The sequence below is a fragment of the Henckelia pumila genome, chromosome 4 (assembly GCF_033568475.1).
Source record: "Henckelia pumila isolate YLH828 chromosome 4, ASM3356847v2, whole genome shotgun sequence".
Taxonomy (NCBI): Eukaryota; Viridiplantae; Streptophyta; class Magnoliopsida; order Lamiales; family Gesneriaceae; genus Henckelia; species Henckelia pumila.
The window spans coordinates 138,352,373-138,379,222 of NC_133123.1; the positions used below are offsets into that span (position 1 = coordinate 138,352,373).

At 29.1% G+C, this 26,850-nt stretch overlaps 4 protein-coding genes across 8 annotated transcripts; 1 reads left to right on the forward strand and 3 right to left on the reverse strand.

Moving 5' to 3' along the window:
• Nucleotides 1-1,216: 1,216 nt before the first annotated feature.
• LOC140866886 (uncharacterized) lies at nt 1,217-3,173 on the forward strand. Its single transcript, XM_073271949.1, has 5 exons — nt 1,217-1,523; nt 1,710-1,778; nt 1,912-1,991; nt 2,100-2,302; nt 2,840-3,173. Exons 1-5 carry the CDS (start codon nt 1,324-1,326, stop codon nt 3,029-3,031), a joined length of 744 nt encoding a protein of 247 aa, XP_073128050.1. The 5' UTR covers nt 1,217-1,323; the 3' UTR covers nt 3,032-3,173.
• Nucleotides 3,174-3,685: 512 nt separating this feature from the next.
• On the reverse strand, nt 3,686-7,398 carry LOC140866701 (probable indole-3-pyruvate monooxygenase YUCCA11). Of its 2 annotated transcripts, none has more exons than XM_073271734.1 (6): nt 7,327-7,398; nt 6,817-6,918; nt 5,678-6,325; nt 4,422-4,655; nt 4,191-4,313; nt 3,686-4,098 (listed from the first exon to the last, which is right to left on the reverse strand). In XM_073271734.1, the coding sequence occupies exons 3-6, from the start codon at nt 6,287-6,289 to the stop codon at nt 3,922-3,924; spliced, it is 1,146 nt and encodes a 381-aa protein (XP_073127835.1). In that variant the 5' UTR covers nt 6,290-6,325; nt 6,817-6,918; nt 7,327-7,398; the 3' UTR covers nt 3,686-3,921. The 2 variants fall into 2 exon arrangements, with proteins under 2 accessions (XP_073127835.1, XP_073127834.1); XM_073271733.1 differs by having other exon boundaries at nt 3,686-4,104.
• A 5,834-nt stretch (nt 7,399-13,232) lies between these two features.
• On the reverse strand, nt 13,233-14,997 carry LOC140867376 (probable indole-3-pyruvate monooxygenase YUCCA11). Of its 2 annotated transcripts, none has more exons than XM_073272450.1 (4): nt 14,378-14,997; nt 14,015-14,248; nt 13,795-13,908; nt 13,233-13,477 (listed from the first exon to the last, which is right to left on the reverse strand). In XM_073272450.1, exons 1-4 carry the CDS (start codon nt 14,987-14,989, stop codon nt 13,298-13,300), a joined length of 1,140 nt encoding a protein of 379 aa, XP_073128551.1. In that variant the 5' UTR covers nt 14,990-14,997; the 3' UTR covers nt 13,233-13,297. The 2 variants fall into 2 exon arrangements, with proteins under 2 accessions (XP_073128551.1, XP_073128550.1); XM_073272449.1 differs by having other exon boundaries at nt 13,795-13,917.
• Nucleotides 14,998-17,749: 2,752 nt separating this feature from the next.
• LOC140864701 (F-box protein SKP2A-like) lies at nt 17,750-21,121 on the reverse strand. 3 transcript variants are annotated; one of them, XM_073269001.1, is made up of 5 exons: nt 20,976-21,121; nt 20,376-20,628; nt 19,197-19,545; nt 18,973-19,114; nt 17,750-18,393 (listed from the first exon to the last, which is right to left on the reverse strand). In XM_073269001.1, exons 2-5 carry the CDS (start codon nt 20,603-20,605, stop codon nt 18,020-18,022), a joined length of 1,095 nt encoding a protein of 364 aa, XP_073125102.1. In that variant the 5' UTR covers nt 20,606-20,628; nt 20,976-21,121; the 3' UTR covers nt 17,750-18,019. The 3 variants fall into 3 exon arrangements, with proteins under 3 accessions (XP_073125102.1, XP_073125104.1, XP_073125103.1); XM_073269003.1 differs by having other exon boundaries at nt 20,958-21,031; XM_073269002.1 differs by lacking the exon at nt 20,976-21,121 and adding an exon at nt 20,745-20,946.
• Between the last annotated feature and the right edge of the window lie 5,729 nt (nt 21,122-26,850).

Here is a 26,850-nt window from a genome sequence, read left to right on the forward strand (position 1 = left end):
ATTTATAATTGCTAATTTTTTTAATTTAAATTTCTCAAAATTATCCACATGACCAGTTATAAGTTAGAACAAATATGTTTAGTAATTGCTAAATTATTTATATAAAAATTCTCACCTTATCCACATGAATTACAAATATATTTAGTATTGCAAATATTTACAATATAACTGCTCAATATTTTATGGAAAAATTATTTTTTTAATCTTGTATGTTTGTTATTTTGCGATTATGGTTCTCTATATTTTCATATTTTAGTTTTAGTCTTCTATCTTTATTTTTTTTGGCAATTTTAGTATTTTTTCTGATGTGTCAAAATACATAACTGATGTAGAGCTAACGTGTATAGTGTCACATAATCATTTTCAAATAAAATTAAAAGACTGAAATTTCCAAAAATCAAAGTATGCAGGACTAATTAAAACTGAAATATAAAATCATAGAGAACCGAAATCGCAAAGTGACAAATATAAAGGACCAAAATTGCAGTTTTTTCATATTTTTTTTTATTAAAACTTAGTTACTCTTAGGGAAAAAAACGATTAGGCAAACATGTAAAAATCTTCAAGAACTCAGCGTGTACAATGACACACACTATATCTATATATATATATATATATATATATCGATCACAATATCGTTCGGAGTTTGCCAATAATTACAGAAATTCATTAATACTCACTAGACACAATATATAGTTAATTTAGAGCACAATATCGAATCTAAAAATATTCGTACTCCAACCCTTAAATTTAAATTTAATAAAAGTACATTTTTATTCTCTTCCAAAAAATACATTATTATTCCTCAAAAAAAAAAATACATTAGTATTTATGAATGTGATCTAATAGGCCGAATTTTACGCAGGACCAACAGAACAATATCAAAAGCAACCTATTGATCACAAGAAATGAGATTAACTTTTCTAAAATACCGATATCGAAATTTCGAAATTTTGTTATGTAAAAAATCCATATTAATATTGTATAAATACCGAAAAAAAATTTGATGCACCAAATATATATATATATATATATATATATATACGGTATCCCAAAAATTTGATATTTTGATTCGGTATTCCAACCATTAATGAATAGTGTTCATAAAAAATAAAAATAAAAAAGATTAATGAATAGTGTCTTGGAAAAGTCCATGTCTCATTTTCCACCCTTTGTTTATTATTTCCACCCCGCAACCTCAACTTTGGTCCTAGCTAGCTAGCTAGGTTGAGGATATATAATGGGAGTAGTTGATGAAACTTTTCTTCTTCACCTTCTAATTATAAAGAATAAAACCAAGAAATTTTTATTTAAAATTTAGTTATGATGTTCATGAGAATGGAATACACCTTCTTCGAATCGACGCAACCGAGAATCCGATCACCATACGTTTATAAACTCCGTCAAAGGTCTCAAGAAAGTGTAAAATATTCTTTCAATCCTTTCGCATCAAACTTGCCATTCAATCCCAAGCATGGATCATTCCAAAGTCTGCAGGTGGTGATCAGCAACAATACCAAAAGGTATGTTTTCATTACTTAATTTGTGTAGTACTTACGTTCATCAATTTCTAGTCATCTCATCATATATATAGAAGATATTTTTTTATAATTTTAAATGAAAATTTTCTTCCATTTAAAGAGTGCATATATATAAGAGATCCGATCTTTTATTTTTTTTATTTTTTTTGGAATGAATTTTGAATTTAGGGAGTTGATCGTGCGTAGCGGCGTTGACCCGGGACCTCCGGCACCGCCTGGTTCTCCTTTCAACGCCTTGTGAGTACAATCAAATATCCATCCATAAAATTAAAGTTTAATTTGCTTAATTCTATTGTTAAGTACTATATATTTATATATAATTATTTAATTACCCAAGTGGTGTACGTGTTAATATACTCTATTATTGCAGGAGCTGGGTTGTGGCTATAGTGAGGGCCGTAGTTGCGTCTTTTGTCAATTACAAATGGGGACCATTTGTAGAAATTAAAAGCACGTAAAAATTATCGGATCACCAGTGTTGTTACACGCGTACGATTTGTTAAATACGATCGATTTAACATATATATAATTATGTATGTACTTGTGCTTAATTTTCAGATAAAATTGAAGCAACGTTGAAGACGACGGATGATTTGGTGGAGGCGGTGAAAGAAGTGGCGGAGGTGGTGGAGAAGGTGGCGGAGGATGTGGGGGAGGATCTTCCCCAAGGTAGTAAATTAAGAGAGACGGTGGATTTAGTGGAGAGTTTGGCTGAAAGGGCTGCTAAGCATGCTGGGGAAATTGATGTTTTTCTCGATAAGGTTTTATATATAAATTTATCTTATATTTTCTCCGTCTCAATTATATAAGTCTATGTTTCATTTTTTATTTATCCCAAATATATAAATATACATTATATTTAATAATATATTATTCTTTTTTTTTTTACTAATATATCTCTATTAATAGCATGACTTTTTGTGCAATCATTTTTTATAATACATAAAATAGGAAAAAAGTAAAAAGTTTACATAAAATTTGTTTTTTCAATGATTTTTCTTAATCTGTAGAAAAAAAAATAGGACTATATAATAAAAAGGATTGAGTATTTTATTCACATTCAAAAATGATAGTTGCGCACTCAATTATAAACATGTGGCATAGACACATAGTGCTCGCAAAGATTTTCGATGCCCTTAAAATTACACGTTTAAATTATATATTACACTTAAAATTAGATAACGATCATAAATACACTATTGAAAAAGATCCAAATAAAGGGGATATTGGATAATTTTTAACCAAATGTATACACGTTACTAAAATTAATCATTACAAGTGGCATATTGTAATTGCAGGTTGAAGAAGAGGAGAAAACTACAGAAGCTTTGGTCGAATCTCTCAAATCCGTTGGATTGAAAAATCGGCCAAAAGAATCAGATGAAGAGATCAAAACAACCATCGGCATGGTTGAGGCCATCACAGTAGCAGAAGAACTGATCAACAATCCTTCGCAAGACTTGAATAAGAAATCATCAGATGATTTATAATTACATTATATCAGCATTAAAATATATATCAATTAATAAAGATTAGAGAAATAATATATCTTTTGTCGTTGACAAAGAAAAGCTACGCCTACACGAACACTTTCTTCAATGTGTGTCTCTTCTAATTAATTTAATTATTTTTCTTGGTTTCGATTAGATATGTAGCTTTATTCAATTTCAAGTGGGTTTGGGTTGGGCCGATTGATGCATATGATTTCACGAATATATTTTGTGAGACATGTTATTCTATTAAATAACGTAATTATAAAAAAATATTATGTTTTTTAGAAAGTTAAATAATCATTTGAGTAACGTCGTCTTTTCTCAAATTACAAAATGGTCTATTTTTTAAAAAAATATATCATTAACTCATATCGTTAAACATTTGCATCTTATTTTTATCTCCATATTCTAACAAATTTTTCTATATCTTTATTTACATTTTAAAATTTCTCTATTCAAAAAAATATTTAAATGTTCTTATAACTTGTAACATTATAAAAAATATTTTAAAGTTTTTTTTAAAAAAAAAAATTAACATAAAAAAGTGTAATATGTATACACGAATCACGTTAGAAAATACACCCGTATGATTTAAATTCGAAAGTCTAATTGTAAAAAAAAAAAAATATTAAATTATACTTATACAATCACACCAAACAAACAATTATTTAAAAAAATCAAAATTATTCCAACAAAACTTTTTTCTTTCAAACATACTACAAAGACAATACAAGAAGAAGTAAAAAAATTCAGGTCAACTCAGATTAATTCGAACCCGATGAATTTTCGGATCCAACCCGATCTGACTCAAATTAAAAAAAACTTCAAATCGAACCCATTAATATTTTTGGTTTCGACACGGTCAGGTTCATTTTTGACACGAGTATTCAATTCTCATGGCTGAAAAGCGAATTTATATCACGAGCAATTGCTCTGGCATCGTTGGATATTCCGAGCAAGCCGCTCCTTGAAAACCCAGCGCAGTAAAGGCCGTTTTCACCTTTCCAATGATTTGGGGCTCGCATGTTGGGCATACCGTTTGCACTGAAAAGTGCCCCATCATCCTGCACCTACATTACATTACATTACAACAATAACGACCGAGCCCGAGACGACGATTGCGAACGACGAATGTATGAATCAAGTACGTACGTACCTTGAGCCATTTGGAGACAGTGCTCTTGTAGCCGGTGGCGAAAACAATGGAGTCGAATGTTTTCGTACTTCCATCTATGAAGTGCACATGATTTCCATCGATGCTTTTTATGGATGGGAATACCTACCAAGTTGTCATGTAAAACCAAAACGTCAAGGGGAAATTAATTTTAATTCTCCTAATTAATTAATATAATATTTCTAGGCCAATGCCATTTAATTAATTTTATACCTTTATTTTATGACTTTGAATTTTTTTAATAGTCCCGACGTCAATTACAGGAGATCTGCCCGTTGTCATTTTCAGATAAAAGGGTCCCTTGTCTGGCCTTTGAATCCCATAAGCAGAAAGATTGCCAAACTTCATTTTGCCTAGCATTAGTACAATCTTGTCCACTATATCTAAAGGCACATGCTTCAAGAGAACCATCCCGATTTTCACCATCCTCTTTGTAAGAATGTGCACCTGCCAAAACAAAATTCGTAAAGAAAATATTCTTTAATTTGTTGGAAGAACAAATTGCATTCAAAAGTGCACTTGTCGGAAAATATTGGTTTTTAGCACTAGGAAAGGGGAAAACAATATATCTGGCCTTTTAATAAACACGTTTTTTTAAAAAAAAAAAAAAATTTGAACATGTTATTGGTCAATCCACGGTTTTATGTACCTAAAATTCTCCTTTATTTAAATTATATTTATACTTTTTCGTCATAACGTTGACATGACATTAAACACGTCTGCAACATCCCAAACCACACCTTCAATGCTCAATGACTCATCATTATTTCATGTGTCATGACATGAGTATTAATTTCAATACTACTCAAAACAAAATACTAGTTGGTAGTAAAAATATCCGCTTCGACCTTAAAAAAAAAATCTGATTCGAGCATAAACAAAGAGATGGTTGAATCAAAATGATTTTGTTTAAAGTTCGATTCTTCTTAATTTTCGAGGGCTATACGATTAATGTGCTATCATGTTCCATCAACACACTAATTAAAAGGGTCATACGATATATCCGGTGTGGAAGTATAGGCCAACACCTATATAGGCAAATAGGGGGTTTCCAAGTCCATGGCCAAGTACTTATTACTTCTTGGGTTGTAATTAATTGCTATTTTATTAGGTTCAGCTACAATAGCTGCTCGGAAGTCGGAACCCACAAACCATTCCGACCGGGGTTCAAAATCTAGTGAAGAGAAGAGAGATCGAAATATAAGTTAGTAGACTAAAACTAAAAATTGACTGAGAACGAAGATTATAGAATATGCAAGTGAAAGGACCAAAATCTTTCTCGCACCTATATACAGTTTATTAATTAATACATGTTAGTTATACATATTTAGATCATGAATATTATTGATTAGTACGGTTTTTCTTATCGTCTTGCACATTGGAAAAACTGAAAACATATAATATAATTTGTTTTTTTAAAAAAATAATAATAATAATAATAAAATACTTTTAGAATACATAACACTTACAGGACTTCTAACAACAATAGAAGCTCGAGCACCCCAATTCCATAAATCAAAAGCGACTTCCATCCCCGAGTTGCCGCTTCCCACGACCAACACATTCCTATTCTCATATTTCTTCCCGTTTCCATAATCACTAGAATGCATCACATCCCCTGAAAACGAATCCAAACCCGGAATATTCTGAGGCACAAAACCCTCACCATTCTCGCCCGAGGCGACTACAAGAAATGCTGCAACATATTCCTCCGTCCTGTCCAAAAGTGTGTTTCTAGCCATAATGGTCCAGTACTCCCGGTCGAAAGCAGCAGACTCCACTTCACGATGGTACAATGGAGCCACATTGTGATAACTGATATAGTCATCAAGATACCGGATGAAACCGTGTTTCGACACGTATGTCGGTGTGCCGGGAGGGAAGGGCATACCTGGGAGTTCACAAAACTCCTTGGCTAAGTGAAGCTTCAGCCTGTCGTAAGCCCTTTTCTTCCACAGAGAAGCGCAGCAATCTTCTTTTTCTAAGACGATGTTTGGTATGTTTTTGAGGTTTAGGCATGCAGAGGTTGCCAATCCTGCAGGCCCCGCGCCTATGATCACTACCACGCTTTCCTGCTTCATATTTTATGTTTCTTGATGGGCTTCACGCATGCAGTCCTATTTATATATAAAAAACAAGGTAAGAAAATGACTTTTTTTTTTTTCCTTTTTTTAAGAAGTTTTAGCAAGGAACAAAACATTCTATATATAATCATGGAAGAAAGTAGTTCATTTGTTGATCCTTTCTTCCGATTGTCGTTGTTCATTTGCGTTTTATCTGTGTCCTTGGGTGACGAAAATCTGACATGTTTCTCCCAAAATCAGCCATATATATATGTTCTGTGTTGAATAAATGGAATCCGAATATCTCCACAATCGTATGATATTGTTCATTTTAGGTACAAGTCCTCATTGTTTTGTTATTGGGAACCCACACAAAAGGTCTCATACCAATGAAAATATCATTTCATATATTAATCCATGATCTTTCATTTACGATTTCAATGTGGAACTTTGGTTGACCATTTCTAACCTTTTGATTCTTCTGAAATCGATACTCACCACTAGTACTCCATTAAGATTAAAGCATTAATTACGTACGTACGTACCGTGATAAGTGGTGAAATCTGAAGAATGATTGCAATGTGTAGCCATCAAAACTCAGCCGCTTTGATTTTGAAGCTGTCTATATCATTTGGCCAGTCTAAAACCTGTTGAAAAAAAATTAAAAAACAAAAAAACAAAATGTAATATTATATGAAAAAGCAATTTCGGAAAGAAAAAAAAAATAAAGAAAAAGAAACCCATAAAAAAACAAGAAATTAAAGTAAGAATTTGACGAGATGAAAAGATAAGTTTTGGTCTTTGGAATTAATTCAAAATTTAATAATTAAGGGTAACGCTATATGTACACGGAGTCTTATACGTTGGGTTACACATGCCACTTAAAATTACTTGATTATCCTACATGTATTTTTGAAATATTTTTTTCAAATCAAGTGAAGGGATAATCATGTAATTTTTAATGTTATGTGTAACTCAACGTGTAAGAATCTGAGTACATGTAGCATTACCCCATAATTAAATTTCCCTTGGGATCGAATAGTATGTGTGCTTACGGGGAAATAAAAGGCAGGCTTGCGCCGACGATATATATTAGAAACAATCAGAAGCATGCATCGACGCAGGGGAAATCAGAGAGGAAAGTTGTGTATTATATATATAAGTATAATTAGGGTCAGAGGCGATTCTTGGAGTGGATGTGTGGTGGTAAATGAATGGCGTCAATTTCGCTTTGCACGAAGAGTGAAAAGTGAAATTTGGGGTCAAAGCATGGTCAACGGAGAGCTTCTAATTCATGCATGGGTATATATTTTTTTACGTGGAGGAGGATAACTATTTATAGTAGACGGACTATTCTCCACCACGAAATTAGAAAGAGGAAGTACTAAATCGAAAATGAGTTATAAAAATATTACTAATATTCCACGTATTGTTATTGTTATGTAATTACTACTAAAAATTAGTAAAAATGAGTGCTTGAATAAATAATTAAAATACAAATAAATTAAGTTTGAGATTTGATGAAATGATTTGAAATCTATGAATTTAAATGTATTTTTTTTGTTTAGATAATTTAAAAAAAATCAAAGTCATGTTGATATAACTAATCACAATAGATTTCAAATCCTTAGAATATTGGAATCAATTTAAATTCATTGTGGCTATAGCGTGTTTGACAGAGCTTATATGCTCTTTAAATTTGTAAAAAAAAAAAACAGATTTAATTGTCGAAATAAGTTATTTGATATCTTATAAGATGTTGTTTTAAAAACAAATTGTTACACCCTTACTTTTTTAGAAATGTTTTATTTTAATATTTTATTTTTCATGTTATCTTTGTATAATTTGTTAAAATTAACAGTCATTCATTTTTTTCATTAACCTAAGATAATTTTTTTAATATAAAAATTTATGATAAAATTCTAAAACTATTTTTGTATATGTACAATTACTTATATAACCTTCATAGTATTATATATTTTTTGATAATTTTTACAATAACAAGATCTCAAAATATTATCTAAAAATAAATTATATTGTTTGAAAAATGTTGACTTAACATTATCTCATAAAATAATTCTGCTGCTTTTAAATATGCTAATTTTTTTGTCTTATTGCGTGACATTATCTCAAAATTATCTTATAAAAGGATTTTGTTGTTTTTTTAATGTTAGAAGAACGGCGAATGAAATTTCACACTCTATTGCGTGTTTTTCTATTTCCTCCCCCTCCCAGTTTGTTTGGGAAAATGGAGATTTTTCTTTGTGGTTGGTCCAACTTGTAATGACTGATTTGACTTTGTCTTAATAGTATTACAAGCTTTTACAGTCAAAAAAAAAATAAATAATAAGAATTTATACAGTTTATAAAAATTAAATTTAAAATTATATTTGCGTAATATTATTACATATGTCGTTGAATATATAATCTAAAAAATGAGTATAAAATTTAAATTTAGCACTATCTTATAAAAATGATTTTTTTCTTTTTAAAATATGATGTTATATAATTTTTGCTTCTTTGTGTAACATTTTTTAAAATCTGCTTTTGAATTATTTTCTTAGTCATTGTGTATCATGGTAAAAATTTAAATTTACTAAATAAATCTATTATTTTAATCTTTTTAAAGCCAAAATTTGAATTTATTGTTATCTCGAAACTGTTTTTCATCTTTTTAAAAGCTAAAATTTGAATTTGTTATTATCTCGTAATATTTTTCTATATTAATGACTAATTATATTTTTCACACATAGAATATTTGTTTTTTTTTTTATAATTGCGCTTTTCTGCTTTTAGTAATGATTTTTAGGCAGAGAAAAATTGAGTTTTCATTTTTAGCATATTTTCTGCATACATACATATATACATATATATATACATACATATATATATATATAATATTTAAATAATAATGTAAAAAAATAAAGTTATGGTTTGAAGTTTTTTAAATGTGCACAATGCACCAATAAATATTATATTAAAATTATTTTTTTTAAGTAGCCTTCACAAAAATCAAAGACACAAACATTTGATAAATTTATTTCAAATTAGTCGTTGATATTATAAGGTTCATTATTAATAATATTTAATAGATATAATAAAAATAATTAAATTATTTATTTTTGAGTTATTTTTTAATGTTTATTTATGATTTTTTTCCAATAGACATTCCATGATTTATAAGATTTGATTAGGGTAGTTGCACAGAAATCGAAGAGACAATCATGAGATATTTTGAAATTACTTAATAAAGATAAGAGAAAAAAGTAATGATATATATTTTTTATATTTTTTTATTTTTATTGATAATACTATTTAAATTAATTTATAGATTTGATTAGGGTAGTTGCACAGAAATCGAACAAACAATCCTGAGATATTTTGAAATTACTTAATGAAGATAAGAGAAAAAAGTAATGATATATATTTTTAATTTTTTTATTTTTATTGATAATACTATTTAAATTAATTTGTTTTTAGCAAAAAAATTGAATTTTCTGTTTTTGGAACACTTGTTTGTTTTTATATATAATATATATAGACATAGATATAGATATAGATATAGATTTGCTGCAAACAAAGAACAAAAATTTAAATATTCTTTCAAATTATAATTTTATTAAAAAAATTCATATGAGATTTGTTTCTAAAATAATTATAACTAAATTAGTATTTCACTGCACATGTTGCGTGCTCGTACATTTTATTTTTTTAACGAAGAAAATAAATAATAAATTTTAAAATTAAAAAATAATAAAAATATAACGTTTTCCTAAACAAATATTCACAAAATATATATATCTTATAAAGTGAGTGTCATTTCTGTAAATAAAATAATATAAAAGGGCACAAAGTGAGTTTTAATGGCTAGAAAAAAGGAAACCATATAAAATGACTATTTTGCCCAATAATTTTGGTTTTATTGAAAATTAATTTAGGAGATAATGATAATTTCAAATCAACCTTTACCAATTAATTAAAATTTTGTTAATTAAAGGATCTCTACTTTAATAATACAGTAAGATTTGACATAACCGAAATTTGTTATAATTGATTTAAATATAAAAAAGTAATATAAAACTCGAAGGCATAATCGAAATTAAAATAAAATGATATAATCAAATACTTAAATGTAGTTTATATTTTCAAAAGTTCTCATATCCAAATTTGAATTTTTTTAAAAAATATATCACTGTTTTTTTAAAATTCGTATTAATTTGTTATTTGTTTTCAAATATTTAATGTTGTATATGTCAAGATATATTTGATTAGTTTTATTATTATTAAATTGTTACTTTGGCATAAATATACAGCACAAGTTGGAATATGTACATGCATTTAACTTATTTGATGACTTTTCATATTCTATCACCATAATTAATATTCTTTCCATTTATAGTATTGAATTTTAGGCGGAAAAACTCAAACTAATAGTTTTAGTAGACTTACTTGCCTTTATATCTATATATATATATATATATATATATGTTAAATAATATAAATAAATAGAATTAAGTGAGCTACATTATATTCATCTTGCAAAACATTATACATGATTTTGTAAAAATGATTAAATTTATAAATTATTAAGAAATTAAAAAAAATCAGTAATGAATAGTGCTTGAGAATGTTGAGTTGTGTCAATGTTTAGTTGAAACGTTTGCAATTAAACCAAAATCATTGAAAATTAAAAATTAGAGTACGAAAACCAAATTTTAAAAAATTAATATACCAAAACCAAAATTGAACAAGTTAATGAACCAAAAAAAATATTTTCTCCTAATAGTTGTTGCTTTAATTGATTTCATGGATTACCAATTTTTTAGGAAACTGCAAACGGTACTACCTGAATCATATAATTCTGTCCAATCTACCACGAGTAGTTCTTGCTCTACTAATACCATTATTTGAAATACCTTCTTAAAAGCAATTGCTATTTTGAAGAGAAATTATTTTTATAAATTTAAAAAATAATGATTTTCGTCCTTCCGAAATTACTTAAGCTTAAACAGCAAATATTGTCATGATTTTATTAACCATTTGACTGATTGATCATAATGTGAAATTTTTTATCAATTATTTTTTTTCATATACAAAATATTTTGATTAAATTACTACTCTCCATATAATATATAATTGATAAACTACTGTTTTCCATATGAAAAAGTATTTGATTGATTAATATGACTATCGAGAGGCAAAAACAATTATGCTGTGAATTTATTCTTATTTACTAATGCTTATCACCGATAACTGAGCATACATTTCTCATTTGTAGCGTAAAATTAAATTGTGTTTAATTGTTGATGATCTTTTACTAAACCGGGGCCCGGGCCGTCAGGATAGTGAAGTGGGCCTGACGAGATGGTCGGGCTGGTAAAAGATGATATGTGATATGTCCTTCTCTGATCGAGGTGATCTGCACAGAAGGAAAGAGAATGAAAGCACGTTAGTGGGACGCCGGAAGGTTTTTCGGCGGGGCCACTCCGATACTTAAGTCAGACTTAGAAATAGAGTGGGCTTTTAAGAAAAATAAGTATAGTGTTTTGGAAATTTAGATGAACCTACCTCTACTGATACATGATGTAAGGTATTTATAGAGTTTAGAGTGAGAAAGTCTTTCCGTATTTCCCTGGTAGTGGCCACGATCTGGATCGTGGGTGCGGAAGTTGTCCACGTTTACCTGTCAAGCACGATGAAGCCGGCAGGCTCGAGATTATAGCAATCGTGGGGATCGTGCCTTTGAGAAATGGGTCTTGCTCGAGTCCTGAAGACTTGGTCTTTTTGGTCTCACACCGTCCTCCAGGGTGAGCTACTCCCTTGTATCTGAGCTATTAGTTAGTGTTTATCCAGCCCTGATGTTCCTTTGCCTTTCCATAACCTTTATTTCCTGATTTCTCAGGGTATCACTACTCTTCTCTAAAATAGTCGGGCTAGAGCCCTGTTCGTTGTCCTGACTACATCCCTATCGCCTTTGACTCTCCATAGCCCTGATCCCCTGCCTTCCCGGGGTATCACTACTCCTCCCTAAAATAGTCGGGCTAGAGTCCTGTTCGCTGTCCTGACTACATCCCTGTCGCCTTTGACTCTCCATAGCCCTGATCCCCTGCCTTCCCGGGGTATCAATTGTCGTTGGAGTTGTTGTTTCAAAACAATTTTAAATTTATGTCCAAGTGATCCTAAAATCCTAGGTAATGGCGGCTCCATCAAGATGTAAAAAAAATAAATTTAAAATTGGATAGGAATTATCAAAACTTGTATATTGCATAAGCTTGAATCAATAAAAAGTCACGAAAATATAATGTGCAATTAGAAAGAGATAAATGCTAGTGAAATATTGATTATTAATGTTTGCCTATGGGCTGTGGCCTGTGGCCTGTGGTTTCCGGGCATATTAGAATGAGCTAGTGACGAAAAACACCTTCTCATGATGACTAAAAAACGTGTATGCTAGAAATTAGAATTGATTTATTATTTTTCCGTAAATCCAAATGAACAACAATACTAGAAAAGTTGTTATTAATTATTAAAAGAATTTATCATTTTGTCTAAAATGTAATCAATCAAATCAAAAAAACTATAATATATCAATCCAACCAAATAATATTTTAACTATCATTTTTATTTATTTTTTTTATTATATTATATTACTTGTCTCTGCAATCTTTACCTTATCGCACAAACGAAATGATTGTATCTATCATGATAAGTATCATGGTAGATTGTATTGCTCTCATCTCTTTACAATTTTACGTACCCTTGTCAAATTATAATATAGTAGAAATTATATTTTATAACTATGATATTGCCTTTGTTTTAATATATAAAAATTAATTATTACAAAAAATTATTGATTAAGTTCCAAATAAAATTTTCAGAAAACAATTAAAAGATTATACAAGCGGCATGCAACGCTGCACAAATACACCTTAGTCACTTATATATATTCAACTCCTTTAATTTAAATATTATTTATTATACACAGATACATATGTGAATATACAAATACACATATTTGCAAGAGTGTCACATTTCATGGCTCAAAATTAGCTCATTTATATCCTGCGCTATTGCTCTGGCATCGTTGGATATCCCGAACAAACCGCTCCTTGAAAACCCAGCGCAGTAAAGTCCGTTTTTACCTTTCCAGTGTTCTGGGGCTCGCTTTTCGGGCATACCATTTGCACTGAAAAGTGCCCCATCATCCTGCAAATACGAGGCGAGCGACCGGTAAGTTAGATCCTACCTATACAGGCATTGCCTTGAGGTAGATGTAACGGTAGACATTTACCAATAAATGTGGGGTTCATTATTTTTTAGTGGATCCCGCATGTATTGATAAATGAGTATCTTTAGATCTATCATGAGGGTAATGCCTGTAAAGGTAGGTTGAAATGAACCCGAGCGACCATCATAGAAAAATCTTGGGCCATTTGGCGACAGTGGTCTTTATGAGATGCATCACATGCATTATAATCTCAATGACGATTGAAACGAATCAGAACGACTAAGGGATGTATTACCTTGAGCCATTTGGCGACAGTGGTCTTGTATCCTGTGGCAAAAACAATGGAGTCGAATGTTTCTGTACTTCCATCTGTGAAGTGCACATTGTGTCCGTCGACGCTTTTTATGTACTGGAATACCTACCAAGTTGCCAATTACATATGTAAAAGAAGATATATAAACTTTTCTCCAAAATATATACATGCATTTGGTGGCTAATATATGCGTCATTTTCACCTTTATTTCTTGACTTCGAATTTTGTCTATAGTCCCGACGTCGATCACAGGAGATCTGCCCGTTGTCATTTTCAGATAAAAGGGTCCCTTGTCTGGCCTTTGAATCCCATAATCACAAAGATCCCCGAACTTCAATTTGCTTAACATAATTAAAATCTTGTCCACAATACCTAAAGGCACATATTTCAATAAAGCCATCCCCATTTGTACCATCCTCTCGGTAAGAATGTGCACCTGCCCCAAAAAAAAAAAAAAACTAATCTTAATTAATTACATATATAGATGTTACAAAAATCAAGTGGATGTATATTGTAGAGTACTTTAATATATATTAATAAAATAATATAGTATAAGTTCACTCACAGGACTTCTAGCAACAATAGAAGCTTGAGCGCCCCAATCCCACAAATCAAAAGCAATTTCCATACCCGAGTTCCCGCTTCCCACCACCAACACATTCCTATTCTCATATTTCTTCCCGTTTCTATAATCACTAGAATGCATCACATCCCCTGAAAACGAATCCAAACCCGGAATCTGAGGCACAAAAGCCTCACCATTCTCACCCGATGCCACGACAAGAAACGCCGCAACATATTCCTCATACCTGTCCAAAACCATGTTTCTAGCCACAACTGTCCACTTCCCGTCGTCGAAAGAAGCACACTCCACTTGACGATTGTACAACGGAGCCACATTGTGATGACTGACATAGTCATCAAGATACCGGATGAAACCGCGTTTGGGCATGAACGTCGGTGCATCGGGAGGGAAGGGCATGCCGGGGAGTTGACAGTACTGCTTGGCTAAGTGAAGCTTCAGCCTGTCGTAAGCCCTTTTCTTCCACAGAGAAGCGCAGCAGTCTTCTTTTTCTAAGACGATGTTTGGTATGTTTTTGAGGTTTAGGCATGCAGAGGTTGCCAATCCTGCAGGCCCCGCGCCTATGATCAATACTAGGATTTCTTGCTTGATCATATTTTGTGTTTCTTCATCAGTACCGTACGAATGAAAGTACACTACTGATCCTGTTTATATATATAAAAACAATTAATATGGTTGGATTTCTTTATTTTCCTTTTGTTTCAAATTTCCTCCGTATTATCAAAGGTACAAACGGTGATCACGGAATAAATTAATTACTAGTTCTTTTGTCGTTCCCTCCATTTGTCATTTTCCAGGTTTAACTCGATCCTTGATTAAATTTTGTATATTTTTGAAATTTATTTTTAAATTTTGCTTCTCCACAACATATAAACATAAAATCGCTTTTATTTTTGGTTTCGGGAAAAGAAAATCGCTTTTATTACTTTCCCCTATACTAAATATTTGGATTAACTTATTACTTTCCATACACAATAGCATTTGATTATAAATTTATCACAAAAACCAGTCAGACAGATTAATTTGCTGATGCGGATTTCTTACTCAACTCAATCCTTAAAAATATATTACTGTTAAATGTCATGATTGGTATTGAGAAAAATGAGGCCCCGAGAAATCTAAAAATATGAGCTCTATCGCATTAACTTGATTCTCATAAATATATATATATATATATATATATATAATAAGGAAAAATTGTTTTTTTTTTCTGTATGTTTGTCACTTTGCGATTTCAGTCCTTTATATTTTTAGATTTTAGTTTTAGTCTACTATCTTTATTTTTTTTGGCAATTTTAGTCCTTTTTTCGACGTGGCGCTGATGTGGCACCAATTCAGTGCTGATGTGGAGCTGACGTGTACAGTGTCACGTAAGCATTTTCGAATAAAAAGGACCTAAATTGCCAAAAATCGGAACATACAAGACTAAAATTGAAATATGAAAACATAAAGAATCAAAATCGCAAAGTCACAAATATATAGGATCAAATTTGCAATTTTTCCTAATAATAATAATATAATATCATAATCAAAGTAAATCTTACTACGTAGTTGTAAAGTTGTGTATTAGAAATAATATTTTACATAAATTCTTACTATAACTTATTAAAAAAATACTTGTATGTGAGAGATTCTCGCTACGAAAAATTGAAGATACAAATTAAATTTGATGAACATTGCACGAATTGAACGAAAAAAGTCACTAACGTATGGTTGTATGTGCTTGTTATGGAGATCTATTCACAAGTATTTTATGTTTTAAATTTGTATAATTAATTAAAATTATATAGATATTATATTAATTATTTATTTATACTAACTTATAATTGATGAGGGTCTTATACTAACTGTTTTTGGTGTGTCAAATCACACCAAAATTTTTCTTCATTCTACCCCTAAATTTAACACATCTTCTTTAATTTATATCTCAAATTAGTAATGAGTTCTTATTTTTCTCTAACATCATTATCTTATTTTTTCTTTATCTTATTTTCCAAATTCTATTATCCGTTTTTATTAAATTATCCAAATATATTTTTACAAATTCTCTTTATTTTTTAAAAACTAACATGTTTTTTTTCTATTATAATTTTTTTACGTTTTTCCAAATAATTGAATTGTCTAACACGTGAAAATCACGTGTCACAATTGCTAGTAAAAATAATTGGTTCTCCCCTATTAAAAGTATTATTTTTCCTTCGCATTGAAACGATCAACAATCAAGGAAACAACTACAATTATGCTTTTTTTAATATATATATATGGTTTATATATATTTATCATTGGAAGCGTAAAATTAAATTGGTGTTAACTATATATATCGTTGGAGAATTGGAGTGGTTGGTTTAAAAAATATTTAATTAAGTTTATAATGTTTAAGTGATCTATGTTCCTAGCTAGCTAATGGCGATCCATCGAAAATGTAAAACAATAAATTTCGAATTGGATCGAAATTATCAAAACTTGCATATTAAATAAGCTTAATCGAGGATGAAAGTGAGAATTTGCTTAATGATATTATTAAGAAATAAAATCAAGGGATTACACTGAAATTTTGATATATCTAAATAGGTAAATTTTACAGGGAAATTAGATTTTTGGTCATGTTGTTTGTAAAATTTTCATTTTTGGTCCTATTAACGATGAATTTATATTTTCAGTTTTGTAACATGCATGTTTTTTTTAAAATTTTGGTCATATTACAATGGATTTTTATTTTTAGTCTGTAATTTGTATATTGTTTTATTTTTTGTTTTTTTAACTTGTAATTATTTTCAGTTTTGATCTTTTTTTATTGGTCATAACAGATCGGATATGAAAAAAATACAAGTTAAAGGATAAACAAATTAAAACAATACACAAGTTACAGGACTAAAAATAAAAATTCACCGTAACAGGAAAAAATAAAAAATATAAACATGCAAATCACATGACTGTCAACTGAAAATACAAATTCACCGTCAACGTAACCAAAAATAAAGAATGTGCAAATAACAAAACTATAATTGTTGTTAGCACAATTTTATATTGCCAGATATATAACTTACAAACTTCTTTTTGGTTGAAAAGACTAAAGAGGGTAAATGCTATGCCAATCCTACTGATCTAACAAAAATGCTATTGAACTTATGTTCATGATATGTGGTTTAATTTTTTATGTGGGCTCAGTAAATCTTTAATTATATTTTAAGTGAGATATTGATATTTTTTTCGTCTTGATTTAGATTGTAAAAAAAAGTGAAAATATGAATTTAAACACATTCTCATTGATTAAATTATCTGTTTATTAATAAATCAACTACATACTCAAATAATTATTCAATATTACTTTTTATCCTTCAAAATCAAAGAACATCAAGAACAGTATTATATATTGGATCATACCGACAAGTGCAAACATATTAACATCATATACACAAACATGACATTTAAAAAAAAACACCATTTACATAATTTTTTAATTATTCTGATATTGCTTAAGATACTATATATCGATAGTAACCATTAATCAAACAAAAGTAGCACAAATAATAATTGTCCTTAAAACACGCTGATTTTTCTTCATTATACACATGGCTGCTCTATCTTTCAGCCAACAGAAATCTGGTGTTTTCCTCAGGCAACTTAATGAGCTACGTGAGGCAAGGCGTGTGCGGCACGGTGAGTCTGAACACCACACGCGCAATGCACTGATGTTAAGTTTAGACAGCCGCTTATAATCAGGGAATGGCGACCAGGGCATGTATGAAGAGCTGGAAATGAGTCGCATAAGGCCTGTACAGCTGGAGGCGTAAGGGCGGTGCACTGGCTGATGTTTAGGTTTGTGAGGCCTTCTTCCTCCTGCCTGTTCTTTCGAGTGGATGTCCACATCTCGTGCTTGTTTTTCACTCGCCTCTGTGCAAGAGAATACATCGCTTTATCGGTGATGTACTGGCAGTAATACAAACCCAGGGATCTTAGCTGAAGGCAGTTGTTTGCCAGTGCTATCACGCTCTCGTCTGTATCCCATCACAAGAATATATTGTGTCACAGACTCGAAACTTCAATGAGTGACTCAGGGGATAATTGTTGCACTTTGGGGATAAAAACTGGATATGCAGCTAAACTTGTCGGGTCTTTATACAGTAAAACTCAAAATCAACTTCCAGAACAAATTGACTTTGATGATCATGCTTGCACCAAATGAACCACCTTAATTTTGAACTTTAACAATCTCAAAATGATTTTTTTTTTTTTTACTTCTTACTGAGATTGAAGTACTTGAGCTATGGTATAATGATTCAATTTCATTCCTTGTAATGCCTAAGCAAAATTGGTATTCTTAAAATGGATACTCGTTAAATCGAAAGTTTGTTTTGTTCAAGAAGACAACTATCTCTACTCATCCCTTGCTAGGTTTGTCTTGGTGTAAAGAAAAGTCGATGAAGTTATTTTCATACTTCAAACTAGTATCATCAGCTAAGTTTAAGCTGTACCATAAATTTGTGCAAAGCTACTTAAGTTGACCACACAAAATATATTCTGTGCACGAATTATTAACATGACAACGACCTAAAGAACGGATAAGAAGCGTGTACCTGTTATTAGAACACATCCACACAAGTCAAGAGCCCTGAGGCCAGGGCAACCATAGGCTAAACTCTTTACCCCTTCGTCACCAACACGATCACACCATCCAAGATTCAATGATTGCAAATTATTACAGTTGGATCCAATAGCCTGCACAATGAAGACACGGAATATTCACAGCCATGTTACACATCATAAGATGAGTGAGTACAGGATTCTGAAGTTATTATACCTTCAAAGCCCTATCAGATGCTGCCTTCACACATCCACAAAGATTCAAGGATTTCAACTTTCGGCAAAACCCGGATAAATATCCCACAGCGGAATCATTAAAGGCCGAACAAGCACTTATGTTCAGCTTTAAAAGATTTGGGCAACCATGAGCCAAGGCATACAACGATCTATCTGTGAGTCTAAAACTTTTACTAAGATCCAACTCTTGCAGGTCACTACAATATCGTGCGATTGTTTCAACAGCATCATCTAGGAGCTGAGGTGAATCTTGCCGAAGGATTAGAACCTCGAGTTTGGTGAATTTGGGAACTAGTGATAGCACAAGATTATTCATGTCTTTCTTGCACCTAAACATGAACATATCAAGTTAACAACTGGGTGTATTAGTTGTTCTTAATCAAAACTATGGTAATGTTCATATTGTTCCTTTCTATAAGTAGAAATAAAAGATCATCGAAACTTGATATGATGATAAAAAAATATAACTTCACTTTTTCTGTTATCAGATCACACTCGTTCCCCATGAGAATAGTCAATTTGTGCGATCGAAATAAAAGATCATCCACCAAGTCTAGATGATGAAAATTTCGATCGCACAAATTGACTATTCTCATGGAGAACGAGTGTGATCTGATAATAGACTGTTGGCAAGTATTCGGTTCAACAAAATTACAGTCAACAGATATGAACTAAAACAAAGAAACTCCATCTCTACTCTCACGTAGGTCTGATAAGTGATATGTATAATATACAACTGTTAATTGGAAACAATCTCATACTATTACTGGGATTTTGAAACACGTCCCACGAAATTAGATATGCGCAAATATATCACTATCGTATTTATGTTCTACAGGCAAAAATCATTCAAACCTCACAGGACCAGCAACAGTTTTCCTATTCTCTTGTCTAGTTCCCCCATCACAAGACTCATTCAACTCATATATGATATAAACAACTAAAAATAGTCAGATCATTCCAACAAAGATATGAACAACAAATCTTACTACAGAAGTAATAATTCTAGATAAAATTAAAAAAAAAAAAAAAAAACCCAGAAACAAACACCATCCAAATAACATACATCAGAGTTAAGACAAGAAAGCCTACAGAGTGAAAAAAATATGATCAAAATCATAGCATAGAACAGAAAGTATCAGCTCAAGGAAACATATACCAAGACAAGGAGAGATGAGTAAGGCCCCATGAAATGGCATCTCTCCAGCCATGACAAACACCAGATGCCACAATGACCATCTGATGATCATCCACCATAGAAAGAATCCTCAGCAAAAGCTCCACTGGAATATCTTTCCACTCACTTATCTTTAATCCTTCACATGGACCGCCCATTCCCCCATCTATTTCATCCTTGATACTCGTACTGTCAAAAGCACGAAAAACCATCGGTCTCCTCTTCCTTATTGCTCCTATTGACCGAAAGAAACAGAGAAGATAATTCCAAATCAATCAATAGACAAAAATGAATGAATGAAAATCAACTACCAAGAAAAATACTAAATTAATTCAGCAGTTTGTCAACAACATTCAGGGGTTTCAAAAGGGTCCTCCTCCTCCTAAAAAGTAAAATCTAACTCTGTCCCCCACTTATTTCTTGAAAATTATTTCGCAAGATTTGATCTTTTTAGATTTAACAAGAAAGGGGTGATCACAAACAACGTGGTCGTGAAAAGATATGAATGATTGTAGGAAATAATTGAAGGTTGCCCAGTTCACAGTGTCTGTGTATGTAGCTCACAGAGAATCATGATCGTGCCTTAGGAATCGGGATGAGGCAGAGGAAACTGGTCTTTGTAATCCCCACTGTGTAATCGCGATACTTATAGACGGAGACTGAGAGAGAGCCGCAAGCGACAATTTCGGGGACAAATATTAAAAAAAAAACGCCGTGTCAAAAGAGAGAATAAAACTGGTGTGTGTCACAAAGCTGCTATTATTATTAGTGACGTTATACAATTGAAATATTTACAATGATATTTTTTTTAATATAATTTTCAAGGTAAATGGCTGTTTCATTTTTGTTATAGTCATAATCTCTTGACTTTAGAAATTTAAAAATATATAGATTCAAAAAAAAAAGAAATTTAAAATTGTAGATAAAGATATGATTGAATTTTAAAATATATTCAAAGGTAATACTGAAGATTTAAAAATAATAATATTTTAGGATAATAAAAACATATGTTTCAAATTACCGATGAATATAATTAGTCAAAAAGGAAAAAAAAAATAGACGTTACTAAAACTTTAATCAAATTGCATGAATTTTATTTTATTTCACGTTACATGTACAAATCTAATTTAAATTGCCGTTTTAGTATTTGATTGAGTTTAATGATTATGCTCTTAATTCTTTTTAAAAAAATTTCGTATGGGTTTAAAATAAGAATAAGGTTAAAGGTACAACAAATATCGTGTACAACGATATTTATAAAAATTATATAGCAAAATTTGTTATTTTATCGCGAAACTTTATATTCAATGTATCTTGAAATTTTGATATATTTAATTTTTGTATTGAATTTTTTATGTTATAAAATTTTTACAACAAATTTTATTGTACATATAACATTGCTCTTAAAATAAAGTTGCTCTTAATTTGATAGAGGCCCACAACATCATCTTTAATCCTTGACTAGTTTTTCACCCATACGATGCACGGTGTGTTATTTTATATATTTAACGATTAAATATATAGATAATAAGTATAATCGTTTGAATATCTTTAAAAATATTGATAAAATATAATGAATATATTTAAAATTTAATAATATCATATATTTATAACTTTTAAAAAATATAAAGTTTTTTTTGTATAAAGTTGGATATATATGCCGATCAATACGTATCGAAATCTATGTATATCGTAAATTTTGGTATAATCGTTATGATAATTATATGTATCAAAATTTTCGGTACACCGATTTCGGTATATATCAAAATTTTTGGTGCGGTATCGGTATAAAAAAAATTTTATTCAATATTTTTTGATATGACATATATTTTTGGTACGATACGGTTTGTTATCCTTAAGTATATATAGATCATTTTGGCGACCAAATTATGGCATCTTCAATATAATTTCGGATTTTTTATTTCTCTCTAGTATTATTATATACTACAACTTTTTAGGATTTTAAAACGTAATGTCCCACAAAATCTTATAATTCTAAAAAATATTGTTTCATACTTTAATTAACCCATTTTTAACAATGTATAAAAGGAAACTATTTAAATTTATTTTTTAATAGACCAAAATAACAATATACAAATCATATTTAAATTTTATTATTATTTTAATTTAATATAGTGGGTAAAATTTTCATATAGTTAAATTTATTTAATTTGGTAAGATTATAAAAATTGTTAAGTGTATATACACAAAATCCAAATATAAAAGTTTTTTAACAATAACCTTTTTGCAAAAAATAAAAAAAAATTACAATTTGTTCGGAGTTTAAAAATTATAAATGGTTTAAAATTATAAATTTTAACTAATAAGATAGAATATTATACTTTTCTTCAAATTTAAAGACCAAAAATATGTTCATTAATAAATTATCTTTGTTTAATCTATCATATTTTATTTATATGTGTTTTTAATTGCAAATATTTTTTATTATATTTGTTTTTAGTTTTCTTAAAGAGCGAAATTAGATAATTGATAGGGAAAAATTTTATAATGAATATTAAAATTAAAAAAAAATAATTATCTTGTTAAAAAAATCTATGGTAAAAAATTATGGACTATATTTTATTATTGTTTTTTTTAGCGTTTTATGTAGTTATCTTTCAAAAGTATATACTCTCATAAAACCAGATAAATATTATTTTTATTATAATAAAAAATAATGTAAATTTATTTTTAAGTTTTCTTCTTCTATTATTTTTATTTTCAATGCAGACAAAATTAAAAATATTTTCTTTTACCATAAAAAACTAATAAGAAAACAAATGTATTTTATGTGTGTTATATAAATATTTTTAATTTAATAAATTATTTGATGAAATATTTTTTTAAAAGCTAAATGACAACATGCGACTTCTCTTGTTGAAAAAAGCTAAATTACAATATATGATCTACATCGTATATTTTTTATGTGTATATAAATATTTTTAAATTTATGTGATTGATCACCAATTATTTTCAATACAGGATCATCACCAATTGTAATAAAAAATATCATCATTTTATCCATGAAATTTTCCCACAAAGTGCATGCTTACTTGTGGTGCCTAAAAAATTATAAATATATATGAAATATTCAAATTCATAATCACCATAAAAATAAGATATTAAAATAACAATATTTACCCCAATCACATCTAGAAAAATAAAGTGATAAATTAACACAAATTAAAATATAATAATAAATGCATGCTAAGATCATTTAATTACACGACACTTCAAGATTAAACATGACAAAAAATTTTGATTCGTCGATGACTTCTGCGTTCGTCAAATATTTAAATTTCTTGAATTCAAATATATTTGACGGAAAATTATGATTTTTTTTATTTCGAAAACATTTGTTTTATAAAATATTACATTTTCAGAATTTTTAAAAAAGCGTCGTCTAGAATATTTGGTATATTGACTTTCCATAAATCTATATTACGTATCTTAATTAGAACCTTGATATAAATTTACTTAACATATTTTAAAAAATAATTATCATTTTTAATCAAATTTATTAATCGACAAAAAATTTGAATTTTTTGAAAAATATTTATTTTTAAAAATTCTGATAGAAAAATAATATATGATTTTTATAATATCTTTTTATATTATTTTTATTAATAAGAGTTATATCAACTAAGATAAAAAATTTAATGTAATCACACAAAATTGGTATATTCATTTAAAGATTATCTCAAATGATATAAGTATTTCTCATAAATATGGTAAATATTTTAAAACGAATCAATTTTTTCTGCGAATAATATTATCTTCTGTATTCTAACATAAACTTTTTTTTAAAGAAAAATGAACCTCCTTAATTCTGTAAAATTTCTAAATTTTAATTCTAAATTAGGTAAATTGTATTATTTATGGAACATTTTATATGTAATTGAGAAATATTCTAAATTCGTTGTATTATTATAGAAATTTAGAATTTATTAAAATTTCACATATATGCGGTAATTTGTTTCAAAATTTGATTTGGTAATTTGTTTCAAAATTTTCAGACGAATTTTGACCCATATAAATTTTAATTCTAAATTACAAAAATTTTATCATTTATTGAAAATTTTATATATAATTGGGAAGTCTGCAAAATTTTGTTGTATTATTATTATTATTATTATTGTTGTTGTTGTTGTTGTTGTTGTTGTTGTTGTTATTGTTATTATTATATAATATATATATATAGCATTTATTGAAGATTTCACATATATATGATAATTGTTTGAACAAAATGTTCGTTGGCATTGGAAGCATGTTTTCAGATGAATTTAGTTCCGTATAAAATTGTTTATGAAGCAAATTCGAAATACTAAATGAAATAAATTGTTATATAATACATTTGTACATTATTATTTATAGTATTGTAAGATATTTTGAAATATATATGGACTCAAATAATTAATTATTTTTTATAAAGTGATTAAGCAAATTTTAAATTGAAAATTGATTTATTATTATATTTATAGTATTAATTAATATCTACCAATTTAAGCGTAAGTTTTTGGCAAATAAAATTATTATAAAGTAAGTTAATTTGAATCAATTATATTTGTGCATTATATATATAGATATATATGAAAATGACAACTATTTCTAAGTAATATTTAAAATAAATTTCGGTGCATAAAACATATAAATAGAATTAAATAAAGTTTGTTTTCTATTTTAGTTTAAAGTTTTTGGTGGAATTTTACTATATTTGGCAAAAACTCAGTTATTATATATATATATATATAGATTTCGGACAAATTTGACACTTGATGTGACGAATTTGGCATTCTAGTGGTGGGAAGGGTGTGCAAGAAAAAGGCGAAGAAAAAGAAGACGCAATTATATTTAAACTTAAATGTATACATCGGATGAATATTCATTCCACAAGAAATTGAAATTAGTAAATACTTTATAAGTCAAATTATTTACTATAATAATTAAATTATTGACTCAAATATAACTCATGGGGGAAAAAAGGTTCGAAATCAGAACTAGAAAATTTGAAGTTTTAAGTATTTAAAAACAGAGGGGTTAAAAAAATAGTATTTTAAAACAGATTAGTGCATGTGGGGAAAAGAAAGAAATTAAGTGTCTAGTGAATGGCTTGCACTCGATTGATTCTCCAATAATTCATTCATATTCGAACTTATAATAATTTTAGGCACGACTCTACGAGATGTACCATCAAAAGAACATTAAAAAAAAATAATAATGGACCAAAATGAAACCCCACAATTTAACAACTTTTTTTGTGGATAAACGAAGCCGTGCCTTAAAGTAATAGAATTTGTTAAGATTTTTTTATTTTTTATTTTTTAAAGAAAATGCCCACAAGATCGCCTATAGTGGTTTAATTATGTTATACTTATCTCTTTCTTGTTGGAGAAAAGTATAATACATATTTTAATCTATTGATGATACGTTGCATGGACTGCAGCTGTTTGTTGCTTATCTTAATTATAATGATTAGGTGATAAATATTTCATGTGAAGAGGAATTTAAAAACTTAAATTAGAGAATAATTAATGATTTGTCGATAAGTGTAAAACAAAAAAGAAGAAGAAGAAGAAGAAGAAGAAGAAGAAATAATATGCATGCAATTCCATATTTTTTTCACAATATAATGGTCAATTTACATTATAGCTCATATAAGCTAGCAACAGCCAAAGGGTCGATTAATTGTGGGTCCAAAAACAGGCAAAGCATTGTCTTTTACAATTATTATTATTACAGTGTCCTATCAATGGAACCAATCAACCCATGTATGTTCCAAGCTCTCTTGTATCTTTGCCTGGTTTTCGTCCAGGTGCATTCATGATCCTAATAATGTTAATGAGCGTCACCCCAACTTAAGAATATTGATTGATAAAAAGGAGATAAAATTTTGCTTTAAAATTCGAAACTGATTTATCAAATATAATAATGATAATAAACTATATAATATATCGCTCGTAATCGGAGTTTGGATATATAGCGGAAATCTATCATTATCTTGATAAATTCAACAGATTCTCGATACAAGTTATGTTTATTATTTTCCCTCTGGACTCTTTTCTTAATTCTTTTTCTTTTTTACCTTATTATTATTCTTGCATGAACACAGTTCCTGAAATAGTTTGAAGTTTTGGTTAACTTTTCTTTGATATCATGCTAATCAGGATTTTTCTAGGATTTTTTTCAAACAAGAAATAGGCCAAATTAGAAATTGTATAATTGAAATATTGAAAAACCAAATAGAAAAAATGACGGGGTATTTTCTTATCTAACCTCAATCGACTATCAATGTTTTTTTTACAAAAATCACATTCTCCGGTATATTTGTCTATTTTATCAAAATTAGTTACACCAGAACTATATATTTTCCCAATTTCCCCTGCAACAGACCACTTTACTTTACTCTATGTTAACAAAAAAAAAATGTAACATCTCACAAAACTGAGATTGATGATGA